This window comes from Triturus cristatus, chromosome 4_2 (genome assembly GCF_964204655.1).
Source record: "Triturus cristatus chromosome 4_2, aTriCri1.1, whole genome shotgun sequence".
Lineage (NCBI taxonomy): Eukaryota > Metazoa > Chordata > Amphibia > Caudata > Salamandridae > Triturus > Triturus cristatus.
In genome coordinates this window covers 250,929,250-250,952,736 of record NC_140586.1, presented here as the reverse complement: position 1 = coordinate 250,952,736, position 23,487 = coordinate 250,929,250, and the positions used below count along the sequence as shown (strand labels likewise).

General features: G+C 43.1%; 1 protein-coding gene across 1 annotated transcript in view; it reads left to right on the top strand.

Annotated features, from left to right (window-relative positions):
* LOC146833577 (cytochrome P450 2D15-like) overlaps window positions 1-23,487 on the top strand; it is a 370,438-nt gene that overhangs the window by 149,470 nt on the left and 197,481 nt on the right. Inside the window, exon 4 of the mRNA XM_085601434.1 lies at window positions 17,560-17,720. Coding sequence (XP_085457560.1) covers window positions 17,560-17,720 — 161 coding nt within the window. The remainder of the gene's footprint in view (window positions 1-17,559; window positions 17,721-23,487) is intronic.

Below are 23,487 nucleotides of genomic sequence, written 5' to 3'. Positions count from 1 at the left end.
CAGAACAACGACCAATTTGCTTTACTTCTTCAATCTGATCAAATTTGATTTTCAAAGATTCAATCCCATCTCTTTTTTGATAATTGACAAATTCAACCACTTTTCCCATTGCTCTATTTACTAAACCTTTTTCCACTTCAAATTACGCCGTAAAATGACGCGACAGTTTACACATACATATACATTACATAATAGTAACTCCTTCATGCTCTATTTTATCAAGCGCTTCCATTTTTATTATGCGTTCATTTTCAAGCTTTAAAAGTTCTTCATTGAATGTAGAAAACTCGCAGTGTTGGCATTAGGCATATTACAGATTTTTTTTTCTGCAATTTTCTTGTATATTTTTTCAGGAACTATATTTTCATTTGCAAACAAGGTAGTAAGTAGCCGACTTTCCAAAGCTTGTTTGCCATGTTCTGTCAATACTCCAATTCTTATATCTTGAAGAACAGTTCCATAATCTATTTCATTTGCCTGTCGCATATTTTTAATAAGTTCTTTGTATTCAAAATATGACCAAATGTTAACGTTTCCAATGTTTCCCAAAGACTTTCTGGTGTCTTCATGCAGAAGTGTTTTAAATATGGGTTGTCCTTTTACAGGAGTAAGTTGAAGTAGACCACCAAAAACTATGACATGGTTTCCTTCAAATAACACATCGTATTCTGTTTTTAAAATTTGCTGCATTCTTAAATGCACAAAGGCAAGCATTAAGTTTGAGACCTTGCTCACCTCATCAATAATTAGAAGTTTAATTCTCTTTAGCACTCTTGAAACTTCATAACAAACTTCTCCAGATAGCTTGTGATGTTCCAATTTATTTTCATGCTCTACCGGTAGCATTAGTAAACAATGCAATGTAATTCCTTTAATGTGGTGTGTTGCCAACCCAGTTGGAGCAGTTACAACACAAGACAAATCTGAGTCCGTTGTTTTCTGTAGATAACCGGTCAAAACTTTAATTAAGAAACTTTGTTCTGTACCAGCTTGACCACTGACATACATTCGGATAGGTTGAAATGATGTGCATGTGTATTCTTTCTTTTCATGAAGAAAACCATGGTCGCTCTGTTGTTTCACTTGCTGGTATATTTCTTTCTGTTCAATATTTAGTTGTTCTTCCAAGATTCCCAAGTCCATCATATCTTCTTGAGCTTGCTGTTGCGACTTCACTCGTGGTGATGGCTGCTTCATTTTCAAGAATTGGTTGTCCTAGAGGATCCTGACTCAGTGGAGCAGAACTTTGACTATCTTGAGAACTGTCTCTAGCAATCTCAGCTGCAATAGTAGCTTCTTGATCGATTTCTTCATTCAACATTTTGAGATAATTTATTAAAACTGTGCATTCAATGCTATCTTTACATGAAGTGAAAGAATCTTCATAGCCCTCAAAATCTCCAAGTGATTCCAGTTCCATACGCCAAGGTTTGAAGAGTTGTAAAAGTGCTAAATAGTAAAATTCTCTTTTATGAGGAGTATCACAACTCAGTTTACTATGATTAATGAGATTTCCTTTAGTATGTTTCACCAAACATCCTTCTGAAACGATCACTGTATATTTTCCTTCATTTATATTCTCTGTAGTATTTCTATTAAAACTGTAATATTGCAGTACTTCATAGAGCCATATGTTCTCAAGATGAGGACTTCTATTTGGATAGTATCCAACATGTTTGTTTTGACTATATCTGTGTTTTCCGGTTCATTTAATGCTAAATATTCAATTTCCTGTATAGATTTAAGTTCTCAATTTCACGTTGCAGCAAGACCTACACCCTACACTAACCCAAATAATTCCTCTTGACTTTGAATATAAACTTGCAGAGGATAACCCATCCGAACATTCATACGATCCCATTTCTTGATGTGACAGCATCTTCAAACTATAGCTGTACAATTTCTTACTGAGACTCTACTCGTGGGAAATTTCTTCCCACATTTCTTTCAACTCCGTCTTTTCTGATTTTGTTATGTATGATGTTACATACCGAGCCACAGCAATGGAATTATCCGCAACATACTGGATATCCATATCAGCATTCCACATTGACAGAATAACTGGATTATAATCATTTATATACTTCGATTCTTCACTTCTTCTCAAATTGTACGTATTTTTTGGAGATTTTCTAGTGATGGTATGTCTCACCGCTGACATGAAACTGTTCACTCTTCCTTTGGATATTACTGGACGTGGAAATTCAAAACGACATTTGGTATAAAACGTTTCCTTCGACTTCTATTTCCGTCGACAGTATTTTCCACATCGATGACTTTGGAATCGCAACACTTGTTGCCTTAAGGGGTTTTCTTCTGTTCTTTATGTATAGCACATGTAACATAATCTTCAATAAAAGATAAAACAGTGTCATCCGAATCAGTTCCAAATTTGGGTGCATCCTTGATCCATAGAAGCATATGTATATGAGGAGCACCTTTAGCTTGATACTCCTTTCTCCAAAATAGATCAATAACTTCTCCAAGAGGAGGATTATTTTTGTTGCAGATAAACATCATAGCTTCAAACCTATGATTGAAATATCTGCATACATTTACAGGATCCAAAGAACACAATTCTCCAGGAGTCTTGAATTTAATGTTTTTAATGTTTAAATTTGCTTCTCGAAGAAATTGAAGTAAATCATCACATGCGTATTCAGCACAGCTTAGTGTAACAAACCACGTTGGAGTTCCTAAATTCCTTAGCATGCATTTAAGTTCTCCATGATGACGATACCAATACTCATTAGTACCACGCTAACATGCCATCAAACTAATCAGTTGAGATTCCAAATGATCATCTCTCTGATGTACTTTTTCCATAAATTCCTTTGCAGTAACATTTCGAAGATGTACACCTGTTTTTAATATATGGTTGACTGCATATGAAAGTCCAGACGAGTCACTCTCAAACAAAAGATGAAACATATATGGGATACATTGTCGAAATCTAGGATCTTCTGCATACAATCTTGTTGTCCGATATTCTGATGCAGGAATCTGTATTGATCATTCGTCATATCGTCCACCTTTTCTAGTTGGGAACAGCTGGGGAAAACAACGAGCTTCCAAACTCTTTTCCCAAACACTCAAGGGATTCCCCTTCGCTTTCTTCACTTGGAACAATTCATTAATGTTCCCCAATACTTCTTTAGAATTTCTTCACTTTTGGATATGTCCACTTTCTCAATTTGACCACTTGACATTTCACTATCATCTCCTAAAAGTATTTCTTCTTCTTCCACATACACATTTTCTGTAGTATTCATTGTTCTTTATAAGATACAATGTTGCCTTTTGAACTTTCCTGACATCCACTAATTCCTGCCAGATTTTCTTACTCTTAGTAGGAACACCATTCACAAGAATAATTAAGGGTTCACTTTCTTCTTTATCTACACCAATAGTTTCAATATTTTTCTTTAAATCTAAAGGTAAATATACAACTCCTTTTAATCCTCTCTGTAAATCTGTAGGAGGCAATTTACCTGTTTTAGGCTCCATACGAACAATAGCCTGAAACGGGTGCATAGACTGTATTAGAATACACTATACGTGTTTAAATCCATCAGTTCTTGAGGAATATATACCAAATCCAGATCATTATGGACAGCTCTTCCTGGCATGTTATTATCCTCTAATTTGTTATAACAATATTTACAAATACGTTGATTAGTACCCAAATCAAAGCAATCCTCTACCAACAAATAAGTTGCAAATTCCTTCCACATATCATTATTTTCTTTTTCACTTTTTAAATACAGATGAACAGTCCTAGTCTGATTCTTATAGGGAGTTCGCCCACAACAAATACAAGTATAATTTGGCCTTTCACACGAAATTACCTTAAACTTTGTAACTTCTTCTTCAGATTTCTCTGTACTAATCTTTTCCACGTTTTCTTAAATGCCTACTTCTATCAATGTCTCACTTTGTCTACTCTCTTCTTCAGGACCAAAGTAACAAAACTCTATTTCATCACAAACTTTTTTTACATCTGATACTGACCCATGAACAAGCGCACTGTTTAAATCATTTAAAAATATTGCTAGACTTTTTTGCGTAATACAATCTTCTGACTAACTTCCGCATTTGAGAATGATGTACTACTAACATTCTAAAATGATGAAAAACACTTGGACATACTTTTCTAGAAAGACAAGCCAGAGAATGACCTTGCCAACCAGTATTTTTTCTCACTCTGCAAGGATCTAGTCCTTGCAACATCTTAATTTTTTTTGTTTAAGACTTTTTTTACTATACTCTCTTAAGAAATTCCGAAAAATATCAATAGATTCCTGACGTATACTGCATATACTACTACAATCCCAAGAATACACTGGGGCTTTAGTACCTTTCCCTAGAACTTTATCAGCTACCACTTCTTCAACATTTCTAGGAACCATTTTTTCTTTTTCACGACCAGAGGTATCAACTGCATGCAATAAAATATTGGTTTGAAAATAGCTTTCTTCATTAAAGAAAGGCTCTGAACTTGAACTGTGTTTCCATTCACCCCAAAAAATATCACAAAAGTTAGTTCTGTTAATTATTCTCTTTTTTTTACTTTTAGCTTTCATAAAACGTATTGGTTTATCCAGTGTTCGAATCCTGTTCAATACCAAAATGAATATTTTCCTTTTTAATTCAAAAGCCTTTTGAACAATAGTTTCAATCTGTTTCGTCTTTTTATAAAATGCTGGTCTTCTTTTATATTTCTTCACATCTTTCAACAAATTAAAGATAACTCTATTGTAAAACATTCTCTTTGTAATTTCTTCATACTGATTCTTTCTTCTTTTACCATACATTGATTTATCTGAACCTATTTTCCCATCAACTTCTTCTTTTTTCTTTTTATTCTTGTTAGTTATTGAGGCATTCTTTCTACTTTTCACATTATGCACACTGTTTCCAGCCTTTGAAAGATTTTAAATAAATTCTTTGGTTCTCTTACCGAAGACTTTTTCTTTTTTTCCACATGTTGTAGTTCCTCTAATTGTTTCTGTTGTGTTTCCTTCAAATAATATTTCTTTCTTTGTTGTTTCTTCTTTTGTGTTATTCTAGTCATTGTAAGTTTTTTTTAATTGAAGATGAGCAATATCTGTTTAAAAAAAATATATATAATTTTATTAAAATAAATGTATAAAATATACTATTGTATTACTAAACAAAGACGTATCTACAAATCATTTAATTGTTTTCTTTTAAAATCACTATCCATTTATTGCAAGACACAGGTACTAACTGGGTAATTGCAAAACTGAATAACTAGTATTTACGTGTTTAGAGAAGGGGATCAATAGTGTATAGATGATTGTAATACTACATGTATTAATTTCTGGGTCATTATATGAGTACATAGGTACTGACTGGATCATTTGAGTTCTGCAATGAAAAAAGAATGGTGAATTTTTAAATCTTTGTGTTTCTACACAGTGATTAGTTAAGGACATGATTCTGTGTAGATGATTGCAGGAGTGGACACAGAGTGACAATCTGATTGGGGCACTAAATAAATACTACCTGGCTTATTGTAAGGGTGAATCAGTAGTCTGCCGGGGGTTAGAGGCCTGCATACATTGTGCACATTTGACTGTACCACCGGTTGTCTTAATGCCAGAGTCATTCTACAAATACATGGATAGTGACTGGATAGTTACACTACTGGTAGTTGACAGCAGAGAGACTTTCTAAGTGCTTGTTTGTTGGCACAGAGATTATATAAGGACATGCTTCTGTCAGGATAATTGCAGGAGCGGACAGAGACTGATAGGCTGATTGGGGCACTGCATGAATACTACCTGGTTTATTACAAGGGTGAATCAGTAGTCTGCTGGGGGTTACAGGCCTGCATACATTGCACACATTTCACTGTAGCACTATGTGTCTTAATGCCTGAGGCATTCTACAGGTGTATGGACAGCGACTAGATAGTGAGAGTGCTGGTAGTTGACAGGAGGGTGAGTTTTTAAGTGCTTTTGTATTGACACAGAAATTAGATAAGGACATGCTTGTGTCAGGATGATTGCAGGAGTGGACAGAGTGACAGTCTGATTGGGGCACTGCGTGAATACTACCTGGCTTATTCCAAGGGTGAATCAGTAGTCTGCTGGTGGTTAGAGACCTGCATAGATTGCGCACATTTGACTGTAGCACTGCTTGTCTTAATGCCTGAGTCGCTGTACAAGTGCATGGATAGTGACTGGAAAATTACACTGCTTGTCATTGACTACAGGGAGAGTTTATAAGTGCTTGTATGTTGGCACAGACATTAGATAAATATATGGTTCTGTCAGCTTGATTGCAGGAGTGAACAAAGAGTGACAGCTTGATTGGGGCACTACATAAATACTATATGGCTTATTGCAAGGGTGAATCAGTAGTCTGCTGGGAGTTAGAGGCCTGCATAGATTGTGCACATTTCACTGTACCACTGCTTGTCTTAATGCTTGAGTCGTTCGACAAGTGCATGAATATGTAGAGGATAGTTCAAGTGGTGGTAGTTGACAGCAAGGAGAGTTTATAAGTGCTTGTGTGTTGGCACAGCGATTAGATAAGGACATGCTTCTGTCAGGATAATTGCAGGACTGGACAGAGTCTGATAGGCTGATTGGGGCACTGCATAAATACTACCTAGTTTATTGCAAGGGTGAATTAGTAGTCTGCTGGGGGTTACAGGCCTGCATACATTGCGCACATTTCACTGTACACTATGTGTCTTAATGTCTGAGGCATTCTATAGGTGTATGCACAGTGACTAGATAGTAAGAGTGGTGGTAGTTTACAGAAGGATGAGTTTTTAAGTGCTTGTGTTTCAGCACAGAGAGTAGATACAGACATGGTGCTGTCAGAATGATAGGAGGATTGGACAGGGAATGACAGTGTGATTGCTTATCTGCATGGCTACTGTATGGATTTTTGCAGGAGTGAATCAGTAGTGTGCAGGGGGTTAAGGCACCCCCAAACAGGTCTATTATTATTTTTTTCAAAGCCCCGGGGGTGGCGGTCCCCGGGGCTGCGGGAAGGGCTGTGTCCCCCCGCAAATATTTATAGAAAGCCCCAGGGGGTGGCGGTCCCCGGGGGTCCCCCTGGACCTGGCAACAATTTGTGCACATGTCCCCGGGACTTGGCCCACCCGGGGGCTAATTAATAACGAAGCGCGGGAGACCGCGCTTCGTTTTTTTCATTTTTGCGGCTGGATTCGCGCACCCAGTGCGTATTCTTCTAAATATTTTTTTTAAAAAAATGCTTTTTTTGGGCCCTGGGGGTCCTTGTGGGACCCCCTGAGCAGGCCTAGGGGGTCAGGGTGTTTCTACCCTGCACCCTTTTCTTGTTTTTTGCCTTTGTTTTTCTGTTTTCTTGTGCCTCGGTTCTACCGAGGCACAAGATGGCTGCCAACACTTCCTGGTTTGGAGTGTTGACAGCCTATTACAATGTAGCTCGTGATCGGAGGGTGCGCGGATCCACCGCGGCCATAGATATCACTATCTATATTTCTTAATTTCTCAAAAACTACTGAACGGATTTACACCATTTTTAAAAAGGACGCTTTCTGAGCCAAGCAGTTCCTTTTTGCGAAATTTGGTGTAATTCCGCTCAGCAGTTTTTGCTATAACTGTGTCTAAACTTTCCTATGGGAAATTGATTTTTTTACCTCTTTTTTTTGATTTTCTCAGGAACTACTGAACGGATTTACACCATTTAACAAAAAGGTATCTTTCTGAGCCAAGGGCTACCTTTTTGCAAAATGTGGTGTAATTCCGTTCAGCAGTTCGGGCTGTAGCCTGTTCCAAAATTTCTCATGGGAAATAACATGGAGAAAACACGTTTTGAGACCCCCTCTTTTTTTTCGGCCCTCGCTTGATGAATCACCCCCAAACTTTCAAGATAGGAGCTGACCGCAGCGCCCCACCAGTGTTGAAAATTTTGCGAAGATTCATCATCTGGCGCAAAGTTATTGGGAAAAGAATGTTACGAATTTCCTATGGATAATAGGTCCTAACTATAACTACCTACTGCCAACCGCCAGTAGGTAATATATATATATATATATGTCCTCAGTGTGGCTTTGTTGGCTGCATCCTGAACGCCGATGGTGCAGGTCAGGGGCGAATACCACGCACGCCTCTTTAATATCAAACACACCTCCACTTCCAATAGAAAGGAACCCACACTGAAATGAGGAAAATGTTCTTATTTATTTGGCAGCAAATGCGCAAAGCTGTCAGGAACGCATTTCAGCTGCTTGCTAATTGCACGCTGGTGGCCATTAGTTGATGCCAAATCCTTGCTCTCCAATTCTTTCACTTGTTTGGACAGGTGGTCCCTCTTTTCCTTATGCAGTATATGTCCGCAGCGGAAATAGCAATTAATTCCCTGCGGATAACTGTTTTGAGGGCTTCCCAGAGTGTGGCAATAGATATTTCAGGGGTGTCGTTCAGGGCAAGAAAATCAGTAACCGCTTTGTGGACTTGCTTTACCAACTCAGGATACCGTAATAATGTGTCTCTCAGTCGCCAACTCTGTGTTGGGCGGTGCGCTGGGGGAAGTGTCATTGTGAGTGAGATCAATGTGTGGTCTGAGAGTGCCGCCGGAAGTATATCCGATTCTGAGGTGAGTGTGAGGATGTCTTTCATGCCCAGGAAGTAATCCAGCCGTTCATAGGTTTTGTGTGCATGGGAAAAATAGGAATATTCACATGTATGGGGATGAAGTGCTTTCCATATATCCTGGAGCCCCATGTCTTTGAGTCACCTGGGTCCCTCCCTCATCAACGCCCTGGTTTGGTCGTGTCTATGCGTTGAGCTGCTTAAGTCATTATCCAGAACTGGGTTAAGGTCCCCTCCCACTAGAACTCTCCATTCTTGTGTGGGGAGGACCTCGCTCAGTGCCGAGCATAGAAACACCTCTTGACCCTCGTTTGGGGCATAGATGGAGGCCACTACATAGGACCAGTTGTTGAGGGTGAGGTGGAAAGCGAGGAGACGGCCCTTCACTCCTACCACTTTGGGACCAGTTGTCCCCATCAAGGAATGCGCTACACGTCGGGCCACCCCTGCTGTCTTGGTACGTGTGGAAGAAAAGAATTGGTGTGGTAAGATGCGCAATCTTGTAGAAGGTGTGTCTCCTGAAGTAGGCATATATCCACCCCTGTGTTCTTCAAGCATGATAATACCGACCTACGTTTAACTGGGCTGTTAAGTACCTTAACATTGAGGGTGAAGTCCTTAAGGGGAGTGTTCTTCATTGTGCATCTGTATGAGTCTAAAGGCTGCCCCAAGCGACATTTGGTGTACGATTGAGGGCTAGTATGGTGTCTCCTAGGTCTTGCTGTGTGTGTACCACGTTGTGACTGCTGTGAGCATGAGTGTGTCCCCCAACTAAGCAGAACCCCCCTCAAAAGAACAAGCAAAAATGTAAACAGGAACATATGTACTCAATCAAAAAAAAAGACAGATCCACAGTTCCCAGTTTCAAATGTAGAGAATCCAATCCATGGCCACAGTTCCCCCTCCCTCCGCCCGCCACCCACCCCCGGCAATACAGTCTACGCAGTTACTTGCCCAGCTGTGTTATGTGGAATCAGTCTTGGCCAGCACCCCGGGGATCGACTCCAACGCTGCTTGTTGTCCCCTGGCAATCGTGGATGAGTCTGGTCAGGCACTTCTTTTCCCCGACCAAAGGGTATGCCAGTAAGGGTGGCTGTTTGTTGAAAGGGATGGGGATGCCCGAGGCGAGGAGCCATCTGCTGCCATGTATATGCCCAGCACCCTGTATGTTTCTTCCAATGATCATAGCTGAAAAGTTTCCCATCAGGGCGCATGCTAAGGTGGAACAGAAGCCCCCAAGAATAGGGCACCCCCAGGCTCCGGAGGTGAGAAGTTGCCTGCTTAAAGGCATGCCTCTTCTGCAGGCTAGTCACTGCCAGGTCTTGGTAGAGAGTAGGCGTTTGATCCCTGAAGGTGATGGGGTTTTCTCTCGGGTCTTGCGCAAAGATATCTTCCTTCACCTGGAACTTGAGGAAACAGACCAGAATGTCCACAGGAGGGGCGGTCTCTGCCCGGGAGGGGGGCAACTCTGTGTGCTTGGTCCATTTTTATCTCCTGAGTTGGGGCGTGTCCAGGATTCTTCGAGAGAGATCCATGAAAAGACCAATGAGATCCTTGCCCTTGGCTTTTGATGATACGCCTTTGATTCTGATGTCAATCCGAGATCTTCAGCATGGTCGCGGAGGTGAAGGATCTCCTGTTGTAGGGCCTCAGCGTCTTCCACATTTCCCTGCTACTCCACGGTAGCATCACAGTCCCCTAGAGAGTTCATGTCTCTCTGGTGTTCCCTGATGTTGTTCGAAAGGTCCTATTTGACCTCTTGCAGATCCTGTCTGAGGGAAAATTAATAGAGATTTGGGGAAGGAGCGAGTCACCTGCTCCTCCTAGGCTTCCTCATCCTGTGTATGAGTTGTAGCAGATGTTGGGGAGCGGTCCCCTGACCAGCCTGGAGAGCATCTCTTGAAGGTTACGTTCTTTTTTTAGATCTGACTGTAGCCATCGTGGTTCGATTTGGTGTGTGCCCACTGAGGCTGAAGCACGTTTAGGCCCCCGGAGCTAATGTAGCAGGACAGGAACCAGTCCACAGGGAGCCCAGCTGCTCGCCCGGGGGGGGGGGGGGGAGAATCAACAGGGGGCACCAGGCGCTGAGACTCCCCACCACTCTTGCCCTACCTACCTGATGGGCCACTTCAATGATTATGTAGTCAAAAAGGTTCAAGACCTAGCGCTCCTCCGAGGGCGCCCAGCCCGCTCCATGCAGCCGATGGGGAGACCAGAGGCCGAACGCCGGCCGGGATGTCCACAAGGTCACCACCAGGGTCATAGCGTGGCCACGCTAAGCTCTATCCAAGTAGTGGAGCGCTAATGCAAGTGTCAATATGTGGCCTTGTTGCCGCAGTCCGCCCGCTACAGCCACAAAGGGAAAGAGGCGTCTGGTCAAAACTCGCTCCACCCACGTGAGGCAGCCGGGCTCTGCCAGGAGAACCCCCAGATCTGCAGCCATTTTCCCCAGAGGCTGCCAATCTGCCGCAGCACGATGATCCCCGCAGTATGTCAGTGCGGAAAGCCTAGGACCCAGTCTTAGCCAGGCCTGAGAGCTCCAGTATCCATCCAGCTCAGCTGCTCTGGATTCCGCAGCCCGCACCTAGTTGCAGTCGACACTCTATTGCTAAGGGGGCCCTCTCCACCTTGTTGCCAGCTCGCTGCAGAAGTCTATATAATTCTCCTTTGGGCCCCACCGGCTATCCGGTCGGGTAGCAGCTTCTTTCAGTGCCCCAGCAGCTCGATCCAGGCTGGATGCCCTGCCCTGGCAGGCAGTCCATGCTGCTGAGCAGGCACAGTGTCGGAGGGGGTGATATATAGGTGGCACCACAGCTCACCTCTTGTTGTTTCATCCTCGGAAGCCCCTCCCGGTCAAGGCAAGTCCTCGGGGTGCATTGCTCTTGGCTCCTTGCAGCTGCCGGCCACTCCTGGGCCAGATCTCCCCCACGCGTGAGTCGCACAGTTCTCTAAGAGCGCCCAACTAGGGTGATCAGATAGTCATCCATGGGGTCCCAGATAGAAGCGCCGGTGCAGGTTATGACCGGCAATGTGAGTCTGCGCAGCCACAGCCATGGGAGAGTGCAGCTTCAATGTGTAGGCCCCCCCCCAGGCCTGATCTCCCTCGATCAGCGTCTGCTCCCAGGCCCTCGACCTCCAGGTTCAGCCAGCAGAGTTCCTGCAGGGCTCGTCCGTGTTCGTCCTAGGGCTGGAAGCTATCATGTTCGCTCACAGATCTCCGGCATCACCAGTAGTAGCTATGGCAGGGCAGTTGTGGAGTTTCTGGTGGCGGGCATGGACGGCAGTGCCGGAGAGACTGGGAAGAACGTCTCACTCGGCCGCCATCTTGGCCCCTATAAGTCTTGCCTTTAAAAGTCCAGTTCAGATCTATTGTCTTTGCCACTGCCTTTCTGTATTGGTCTTCTGTGAATATATGTGAGTTTTGAATGTAATGTTCTAAAATGATTGTCGGCCATGTTGGAAGAGTAAATTAAACATGGCAAAAGGACATTGTTTCGTCACGACGTAGGCTCACTAGCATGTGCATGCATTAGCAATCTTGGAACAGTGATAAAATGTTTTTTCAGCAGTCCAAGATGACAGTGCATGCATGTGCCTTCATTGTGATGCACCATACGCCATTTTTTATTTATTGATAAAACACAATGGATGGCCATTTTAAAACATGAAATTAAAATAAGTATTTATGTGTGCATGATCGGTAACCAAAAGAAGTGGGTGGCCTGATATCAGTGTGCTGCTGCCAGGACCTTGCAGAAGGAAAACAAAATCGGTGTGAGTAGGGATAGGGTGGTTGTCAGAGGGCAGTGGCACAACAGACAGGGAAGAGAGTGGCCTGGTAGAAGTGTGAATCTACTGAGCTCTTAGGAAAAAAGTAATAACAAAAAGTGCAACACTGAATGAGGGCGTGGGGAACAACAGGCAGGAAAACAAAATGTCTGTCAGCAGTGTACAGATGCTGAGCAGTCGTGCCAAATACCACGCATCAAGCGTTAGACTAACGCATTTTAGTGAGGTGGTTCACATCATCACACTAAAATGCACCAGTCATGCATTTTTAGTGCCTTTACACCACCTGCTCACTGTGAGGGAGACAATGTGAGTGATTGCAAGCATCAGAGAGAAGCTAAATTAACAGCAGCACAGCAGGCGAGTCCTGTGCAGAATGTGCTGCAAGAATCATACTGGGCTTGTTCAATCAGGTCTGTGTGTAAGTGACTTTGAGCATAGCAGGTTGCTCTCACTATGTGCACTGTCCATCGCGCAGGCTTTTCTCAGCTGACTACATTCATTTATAATTGCAAAAAGGAACAATTGATGGACAGAATGCAGAACAATGTCATACATTCACCCCTGTACAGAGATCTGGGCCCAAATCCATCGCTCACTATGCCATTCCAGTTTGGACCTAGCTATATGCAAATCAGTCTTGACCCTGTGCCCAATGGGTACAGTCCAGTCCGAACTGCAAGGCCAGGTCATCCCTGGACTGGAAACAAGCATCCTAGCACCGGTTTCGGGCTTTCAGCCCTCATCAGCCAGGATAGCTTGACTCCAGTGGAATGGAGAGCACAGGACTCACGTCTAGGCATACCCGTCCCACTCGGGTGACAGATGCAAAAAGAACAATTGATGGACAGGATGCAGAACAATGTCATACATTCACCCCAGTACAGAGATCTGGGTCTAAAATCATTGTTTTTTGCTCACCATACCATTCCAGTTTGGAGCCAGCTATATGCAAATCAGTCTTGACCCTGAGCCCAATGGGAACAGTCCAGCCCGAACTGCCAGGCCAGGTCCTCCCTGGACTGGAAACAAGCATCCTAGGACCGTTTTCAGGCTTTCAGCCCTCATCAGCCAGGATAGCTTGACTCCAGTTGCATGGAAAGCACGGGACCCACATCTAGGCATACCCGTCCCTTTCATTTATAAACATCTGAGACCCGCCACGGCTGCCTCAGAGGTGGTACCATTTCACATGGCCTGCAGTTCCATTCTGCTAATGGTAGTGTGTATAGAGACAGTCAAGTGAATCCAGGAGTAGTGCCTTCCTTGTGTTGTTGTTTTTCAGCAACTGGTCTCACCCCACCCATGGCCTGTTAGTGCCACTGACACTTTTTTGCAGGCTGCATTATCTGCAGAGGATCACAATGGGCACTGACTGTTCTTTCTATCTATAGTGTACTTGGATAGACTGTCTCACATTAGCATTGCAGGATTGGACTCGGCGCAGGCTGTGGCAGCAGAATGTGTTTTTAATTAAAATTTCCTGCCGATGAACGTGGCCCCCTGGACTTGCTGCTGCCCACCTTAGTTTGGCTCTCCTCCTTAACCTCGACACATATGCTTCTGCCCTGTCGTGTGTTTGTAAGGGGCGCCACGCAAGGGGTAATTTTGTATCTGGTGATGGCAGGAGCAGAGCCGCTGAGTGGCTTTAAAAGGCACACTGCACAACTCTAAATTCAAGACAGCGGTGCCAACAGTCCATCTTCTCCTCACTGTGACTGACTTAATCGCAGGGCTTTAAGTGGGCCGGGTCCTGTCGATGCTGAACACCGGCAATTTTTAACAGGGTGCCCGAAACGGGTCCCTATTGGTCTCTGTTTTATGGCATAGCACAGGCAGTCAGTTTTTTGCGGACTGCAGTGAAAGCATGCACATCGATGTGTGCATACTCATTTGCTCACTTCTCACAAGTGCACTTTAGCACTCAGCCCACTAACACCCAGTGCCCACTTTCATTGTGAAGGAGCTTATTTCCAGGCAGGATCGGATTGGCAGGCCATTGTCCGAGGGGCTTGTGTTAAAGGCCAGCTGGTGGGCCATGTTTTTTTTCAGCTGCAAATAAACTCCCAACATTTGCCTTGGCTGTTGGCAAAGGCAGCTGCAGGCGAAAAGTAGAGGTCAAACCATCCTTTGGTTACTTGCAGTTCCTAATTCATAAACCTAAAATAGCACAATTACTTATGAACTCCCATCAAGGAGCTGCATTCAAACTTTATGGTATAGGTTAGAACATTCCTTTCCCCACCAGTCTTTCATTATCCTAATGTTGCTAAAAGGGGTTAGTTTGAATAGAAATACATTCTTTTTTTAGTACAGCCAACCACTGTAGTACGTTTTTAAATCCTGAGTTTGTGCTTCTCCGGATCAAACACTTTAAAAAAAATACTGCCTACTAGTATGGATAACGTGAATTCTACAACTTTTATTCGTCAGTGTCATATGCAACATTTCTAGGGTTTCCTGTTTTCAGTTTCTATTTTTGGTAAATTCTGGTGGGGTTTTTTCAGTGTTTTCAAGTGATTTCAATACCTTAAAAAAGCAGGGGTTACACATTTTTGCACCATTAAAAACAACAAAAACAGTGTTTTTCTGGTGTTTATGGACCTATTTGCTTTTATTATTGCTTGCTTTCTGCATTGATAGTACATGGTATATCGACAGTGTACGAACACTGTAAATGAGGTCCAAATATATTTTTACTAATCAAACTTATTGTAATACACCATACAATAGTTCTTCAGTGAGTCTTTGGTCATGCGTGCTCGCTCTTTCCTTCCCATGTACACCTTATTTGTGAAAAGGCCCTCTCAACATTGGCACTTGACAGCCAGTACACAATTTGCTAACTCTCGTCACTGACATAGCTTTCCATGCAAATACTGGTGCACCTGAAGATTGCGATTCTCTGGGACAGGTTCTGCAACATATGCATTGAACTGGGCGCATATGCCCTCAGAGTTATTGAAGCAGTCAAAAATGAAGCACCACTTTTCAAACTCTGGAGAAAATTACGCTTTACGGAAGGGGATCTAGAACTTCTGCAGAGTACCACAGTAAGGCTTCATTGACTTCAAATGCCATGGATGGGAAAGGAACATTTCTATGCATCATTGCAATCCAGTTCTTATACATTGTAAAATAAAAGTTCCTGAATTGCTCCTCAACATTCCTTTGCTTACCAAGTGGCAAGCACTCTACCATGGAACATGTTGCAGTGCCAAAGTCACTAAAAGTGTTGCCCAGCCTCTTCCTCTATACTAAACCCACAGCCCGTATAAAAGTAAACAGGCATATATCAGATGTAATATCAATACAACGCGGCACCAGACAAGGCTGTCCGTTATCCCCTCTGCTCTTCTCTATAGCCTTAGAGCCGTTAGCTTGCAAAATAAGACATAAATATGCACACACAGTGCTACGGTTTCATCTACGGCCCATTAGCATATCATTATATGCAGATTATATGGTATTATACCTACGAGATCCTGAAGACAACCTCTCACCACTCTTGCGAGACTATATAAAATGTGGGCGTCACTCAGGACTGCAAATTAATTGGAGTAAGTCACCAGTGATACCATTAACGGAGAATACAAAAGCACCGGTTCTGGACTTTCCCCTTATATGGCAGGAGGATCCAATTAAATATCTCAGAATCTGGATACATCGAGATTCTGAATTAGTCCTTAGATCCAATTACGGTGTCGCAATAGACCGCATAGAAACGCAAATAAATAGGTGGATCACTCTCCCTCTCTCCTTAGCTGATCGAATATCATTAATAAAAATGGTGCTGTTGCCCAAACTATTATACTTATTTATTAATATACCAATGCCACCCCCTGCTTAAAGCAAAAGGAGGTGCCACGGTGGCAGCATGTGCTGCAGGCTCTAATAAGCCAATGCATGCCGCCGCCTTGCACTGTCACTGCAAAACAGCCAGCCCGGAGGTGAAATCATAGTAAGGCGGTCGGGATGCTGTCTGCTTGTCGGCATGTTTTTGACCGCCGCGGGCTGGGGGTTGGGGGTATGTGAGTGCCTTCTCCTCCTTGTTCAGTAGGAAATCAAAAAATTGCTTCAGAAATTCAGGTGGTGATTTTCTTTATCATGCTTTTATTTTTGAGTTCTCATTATTTGTTCTAAATATTACTGGGTTCCATTGAAGACTTTCAACAGCTGACAAGTGTTTCGCCCTTACATGGTCATCTGGACCAGGGCTCTCTTAAGGCTGCACAAGATTTAATGAGAAGTCTATGATTCAATATTCAAGACATCACTCCTAGCCACCACCAAGTGCTATGTGACAAAGGTGAAGATAGTTTTTTATGGTTACTGTACCATGCACTTCACGTCTAAATGGGCACGGGAATGGTGAGGTGATATTGTGATTAAAGAGAGAGAAAAGAAAGAAAGAAGAGAGGCAAAGATAAAGATAACAAGAAACTGGCAGGGGTGCTGGCAAATACTAAATTGGGCCCTAAATGTCTGCTTCAGAGCCCTGCTTCACATAACTCCCATTCCTACAAACAGCATTCCCAATCTGCCCCCTTCCCTGTTTAGTACTGTCACCACGACACTGAACCACAATGAAGCAAATCTAACTTTGAAAAGGTCTTACTGCCTTTGGGATTATGTTGTGTTCCAAACTGCTCTCGTATTTTCTTCACCCCAACAGCCGCACAGTCACCAAGTCCAGTATTCACTTTCCTGCTGTAGAAGTTGTGTGGTCATGTTCACAACCTATCACTGTGAGGGGCGGAAATGGGACTGGGTCAGGGCACTTTGGTCACCTCGCCAATTACTGTCCCACCTTCTCCCACTCTTATCCTGCTTATCCCTGCACTGCTCCTTCGAAACAAAATAATTCTCCTTTCGCTAGCTCTGTCCATGTCCTTGGCCATCAAGCTTGTTGGGCCAGTGGTAGGTTCACTTGCTTCTCTCACACTGAACAATACTATAGTTGTGAATATCCTACACCAGTTTAAAAGTTTTAACAGCTGTCACTTCTCAAATCAACCTATCCCCTCTAATGACATATGAAAAAAAATTGGATGTGTTCTGTTGACGAGTGTAAAGAGGCAATATGTTAACACTTACATTGTACTTAAATATAATAAAAAATAAGTTTTCTCATCTCTTGTTCCTTTCTCCTCAGGTTGCCCCTTTGACCCACATTTTCTTATAAACAATGCAGTGAGTAATGTAATATGCTCCATCGTCTTTGGGGATCGCTTTGAGTATGATGATGAAAAGTTCCAAAGGTTGCTGCATGTGTCGGAAGAGGGTTTGAAGGCTAGCAGTGGACTCCTAACTCAGGTAGTACAGGCACATCAGCCAGACAGTGGTATCATTTGATTGTCTGGGGTAACAAATTACGGAAATACCTAACAAATGTTATGACTTCAACGTGTTTCTTAGGTACTGATATGCAAGAGGGAACCCTTGATTGCTTTCTCGGGTTCGCCAATGTGTCTGCCTTTATCCATCAGACAGCAACTCTACTTTTGATTGAAGGTTCGCTGTATTACTTGGCCAGCAAGAAGACTGCTCCATAAGATATGTTTTACTGTGTTCCTTTATCTTTTTTTTTTCTTAAAATATTTTTATTTGTCAACAATAGAATACATAACTGAAATAAAATAACATATAGAATACATAGGAGTTTCCAAAATGAGCAAAAAAGAAGAAAACCAAACAAGTACCATAATGTATCTCAATTAAACCATATTTGGCTTCTGAGATAAACATATATCAATTAATATACAGATTTCCATATTGCATTACATCTAGTTAAAGAACAAATACCCCTTGCTTTAGCCAATACTTGTTCCATATCATATATTTGTCTGACTATCTGCCACCAATTGTTGACAGAAGGAGGTTTTGGGTTTATCCAGACCCTAGCGGTTGCCAATCTTGCAGAAACCATTAAAATAGAAAATATACTATTCAACTTAAAACTCAAATTTTTACTACCCAGCATAATTTCCCTAGTTGTAAAAGGTACTTCAATCCCCAGTTTCTGCAATATCACATAACCTACCCTTTGCCAGAATGTCGATAGTGTTGGGCATGCCATAAACATATGCAAAATATTCGGCGCATACAGATCGCATCTTGGGCATTTTTTCCGATCTGTAATTAGGTTATTAGGTGACCATTTAGCAATTCTTTCAGGCGTATAGTATAATAAGCAGATCTCACAATGTTGTTGCAACTGTAGATTAGTAGAATACACTGATTTATCGATCATACTGAGAGCTTGCGAGATCGAAGTAGCCGTAACCGACTCCCCAAGATCTTGTTCCAGCGAACTGTCAATCTCTCTGAATCATCTGGCCTATAAGTACTCAAACATTCATATACTCTGCTGATCACAGACTTGTTATTCGCAGAATGAACGCATTCCCATATGTCAGAACGAGAGACATTCGTCAACTTCAGATAACGAATAAAATAGTCTTGAATCTGAAGATATTTAAACTGCATGTTTCCAGAAAGTTTATATTGTGCCTGTAGTGCACCAAAAGAATTGAAACCCCTACTATCATACAGATCCGATAGGCATGTGACACCACACCTAGCCCAGCATTTACTGATAGTATTATGGAACACTTCCGGCAGACTTGGTTTGTTCCATAGAGGATACTTATCGTGGAAGAATGATATATTAGACCTGAGCATAATGGCCCGCCAAATAAATATGGTATCCCGTACAGTCTTAAATGTAACCCTTTTATAATAAACTGCGTGGAACGTAGCAGGCCGAAATAGCAGAGGCAATTTGTAGCCGAAGAATTAAAACTATATAATCCTCAGATAATCATGCTTACAGAGACACATCATTCTTATAAGGATCATGGATTATTAAAACAACTAGGGTTTGAGGTTTTAGTCTGTACAGCACACTCCGTCTCTATACGGGGAGTGCCTATATTGAAACAAAAACGATTTATATGTACTATAGATAAGACAATTTCTGATAAAGGTGGCAGATGGGCTATAGTACAGATGGTGATAATGGGAAAGAAATATGTCTTTTGCTCCCTATAAGGTCCTAATATAGATGATCCTACTATTATCGATGCAATAATAATTGAACTGGGAAGGGGAGAGGGTGGTGATGGGAGATTTTAATTGTATTATGGATTACGGGGTAGATACAACAAACCAGAGAGATACTCATAGGATGCAGAGGACACGGGTTGCGATAAGGGAGTTGACACAAAATAACAACACTGAATAAATGATTGCACAGCCAGTGCTTTAAAAAACAGAAAAGCACATTTTCTTTCACATACTACTAAATACTATGCATACATTTATAGATATATACATCACAAGTGGCCCGTAATCATAACATCACAACATAAGAGGGTGACATTTCAAATAAAGCAGGCCTATTGGCTTTATAGAGGGGTCACCACACCAGTATATAAGACTAGACTATTGGCTTTGTCAACGGATCACCACATTATTAAAGACAATAATAGCATCTTGAGATTCACCATTAAAACCGATGGATTCAGTATTTATGCTTAAAGGCATTTGTCATCAACAAGCATTGCACTGTTCATCAACAAAGTTACCAAAGCTTTGTATTTAAAACAACATTAAACATGTGATAGAGTTTTCTGTTTCCCATCATCAGGCCACAAAAAAATACAGCCATAGAACTTACCACTAGGAATCTTTTATACTCTGAAGCTGAAGAGCAAAACTCTAGCTCCTGAATGCTTTGAAATAAATAAAATTGCCTCCCAGGGTCATACTTTTCATGTGACCTGAGATTTAAAGTTGGAATTTTATAGACACCTATCGGCAGCACCCCACAACACTGATGCAATTAATTGGTGGTGCAGCTGGCCCTCTTTGGTGCCTCACAAGGTCCAAAGGATATGCAGAACAAGCCCACTAGTGGGGCACTACGTAGTGCTCCTTGGCAGAGCAGTTAATCTTTTGGCAGCGGGTTCCTCAGTGTTTTGATTTATTGTGCTGCCTTTCGCTCCCCATGTTCTTATAGGGTTGTTTTATTTATAAATTTTTTATTCCTGAGCGCACAGGTCCACTGAGCACCCAGATGCAGGTAAGGCGATGTGGGTATCTTGAGAGCTCTCTCCTGGCTGCCCCGCTGGCTCCCCGCTCTTGCACCCACCTTGAGTGCGGCGCAACAGTTCTGGCACTCCTCCTGATGCTCCTGCGATGGACACAGCAATGCATGTGGTTGGGCCTCTCCTACTCTTCCCAATCATGGGCACAGGCTAGCTCGCTGAAAGAGGTCCTGAGACCCGATGCTACTGCGGCTGCCCTCTTCTGTTATCAGGCCTTTTCTTGCTTTAGTCTTCAGGATGCGGGTGCATTGGCCAAAGGAGCATCTGGGGAATGGGCCCTACACACACCTATTACCCATATAAAACTATGAATATGGATTTGTGTCGACCCCTGGGGGCTTTGCCATCCTCGGAGGACATGGAAATAGTTGTGGTGGAGCACCTCTCGCTCGTTAGACTGTGTGGCTTTTAGACATGTTGAAAGGCGCAGAAGGGTGTTGAGTTCTTCAGAGGCGGGGGGTGGGAGGGTATGGACTCCAACTGATTTTATGGTGATCGATGCTGCACTTACCCCCAATCTAAACGTAAAGTGTAATATTCTGTACATGAAGATATTCAGACTAAGTTGGGGTAGAGGAATACAGGTTCCGGTTGCAGGAGATGCTTATTTGCAACATGGGAAGGTTTTATTTGTTGATGTTTTAATAGTTATCGCTCTGCAAATATCGCCGTACAGTCACTATGGTAATGGGTTCACAATGACTTTTGTTGTTCAACATGTCACGAGGATTTGTATCCCCAATGTCTTCATTTAATTCAATGACACAACACACCAAAGTGCCAGCACTGTCACTACTCTCCTGGAATGTCAATGGTTTAGGAGACAAGATAAAACGAGGATTGGTACTCCAATATTTAAAACGCCTATCCCCAGCGGTAATACTGCTCCAGGAGATGCACCTGATGGGCTCCACGTGTAAGGTCCTTGACCGGTGGGGTTTTCAATTGGTGGTTCATTCGGAATTTACCACAGGATCCCGCGGAGTGGGGATTTTAGTGCGAAAACGATTCCCCCTCATTATCCACCGCACTTTTAAGGATGACCAAGGCCGCTTCGCGGCTATATCGCTTCAATGGGAGGGTCGAATGTTTAACGTAGTATCTGTTTATGTCCCGCCTGCCCTGCACTTCCCCGCCTTTCAAGATTTGGACAAATTCCTCCTAACATTACCAGACGGAGACCTAATACTAGGAGGGGACTTTAATATGACTGTGAATGACATACTGCACCACACACCTAGCCGCCCACAACATCGTGCCAGTTCCCACCTGGCTGATTTTTTTAAGAGGTACACCACCTATTGGACATCTGGAGGCTCCAAAACCCAAAAGAGAGACAATACACATTCCACTCGGGAGCGCATATTAGCCTCTCCTGCATAGATTACATACTCACGGCCATGGACGGTCTGGGGTAGATGTGGGCCACCACACACTTACCCAGAGGAATCTCTGATCACTCCCCGGTAAGGACAGAAATCCGAGCACACTGTGCTATTCAGGGTCGTATATACCCCATTTACCCAGGGTTCTTCCTGAATTCTAAGATCAGAAAAACTTTAACCACTGCAACCACGCAATACTTCCTAGAAAATGAAGCGTCATTTTCCTCCTCTCTAACGCTGTGGGAAGCCTACAAACCAGTAATAAGGGGTCAGGCCATCTCCCTTATAGAGGGGCACAAACTGAAAAAAGGAAAGAAATAGAGACCTTAGAGCAGGAAGTACAGCACCTAGAATCCCTACATGTAGCTGAAACCACTGACGCATGCATTACGCGTGAAAAGACAAGAATACAAAGAACACCTGTGGGCTGCCGCTCAGTCCTGTCTGCAAGCGGTCCAGCATCGGATCTATGAGTCCGGAGACAAAGAAGGCAAACTTCTTGCCTGGCTTGCAAGAAAGAACGGGCACGTAGATGGATAGTCAGATTAGAACTGAAGATGGAGCACTCACGTCGGACCCACAACACATAGTGGATGCACTGGCACGACACTACGAGCAAGTATACACATCCACAAATGCTAACTCTGTACGAGAAGCGCTTGCATTCCTTCCTACGAGAAACGCTTGCATTCCTTCACGATATCCGTATGCCACGGCTCACACCGCAAGAAGCTGAAAGTCTAGAAGCAAACATCACGGTAGACGAACTCAAAATATCCATTTCCAAAATACAATCGGGCAAAGCCACGGGTCCTAACGGAATCCCGATAGAGCTATACAAGCACACAGCAGATAAGATAGCCCCATATTTGTTAAAAATGTTCGAAACTAGGCGCGACATAGGGACACTCCCTAGAGATCAATGGCTGGCAACTATTGTGGCCATCCATAAGCCTGGCAAGCTGGCAGAGGCAATCACGTCATATCGTCCAATTTCCTTAATTAATGCTGAAGGGAAAATCTTAGCAAAAACTCTGGCACTCAGACCCAACCCATCATCTCCACACATTGGTCCACCCGGATCAATCCGGCTTTATGCCAGGCAGAAACACGGCCCTGAATCTTAGACGCCTTCATGGTGTATTAGTTCGAAAACACACTATTCAGGAAGACATGGCGGTCCTCTCTTTGGACGCACGGATGGCCTTTGATTCAGTGGAATGGGCCTTTTTATTCGCGGTCCTTCAGCACTTAGGGTTCGGACCGAAGTTCTGTTCATGGGTACGTTTACTTTATACTGATCCTACTGATCCGGTGGCACGCGTAGTCGCTAATGGTCACATATCGAGATAATTCACCCTCGGCAAGGGAACGAGACAGGGTTGCCCATTATCGCCCTTATTGTTTACATTAGTTCTCGAACCACTGGCAGCGTGGATAAGATGGGATCCCATGGTTCGCGGTCTAAAATGGAGGGAGAAATGGGAAGATCGTATTTCTCTCTACGCGGACGATGTGTTACTGTACATCTCCTCGCCTACGCGATCACTGCATGCACTACTTAATATCTGCGCTGTGTATGTCTCT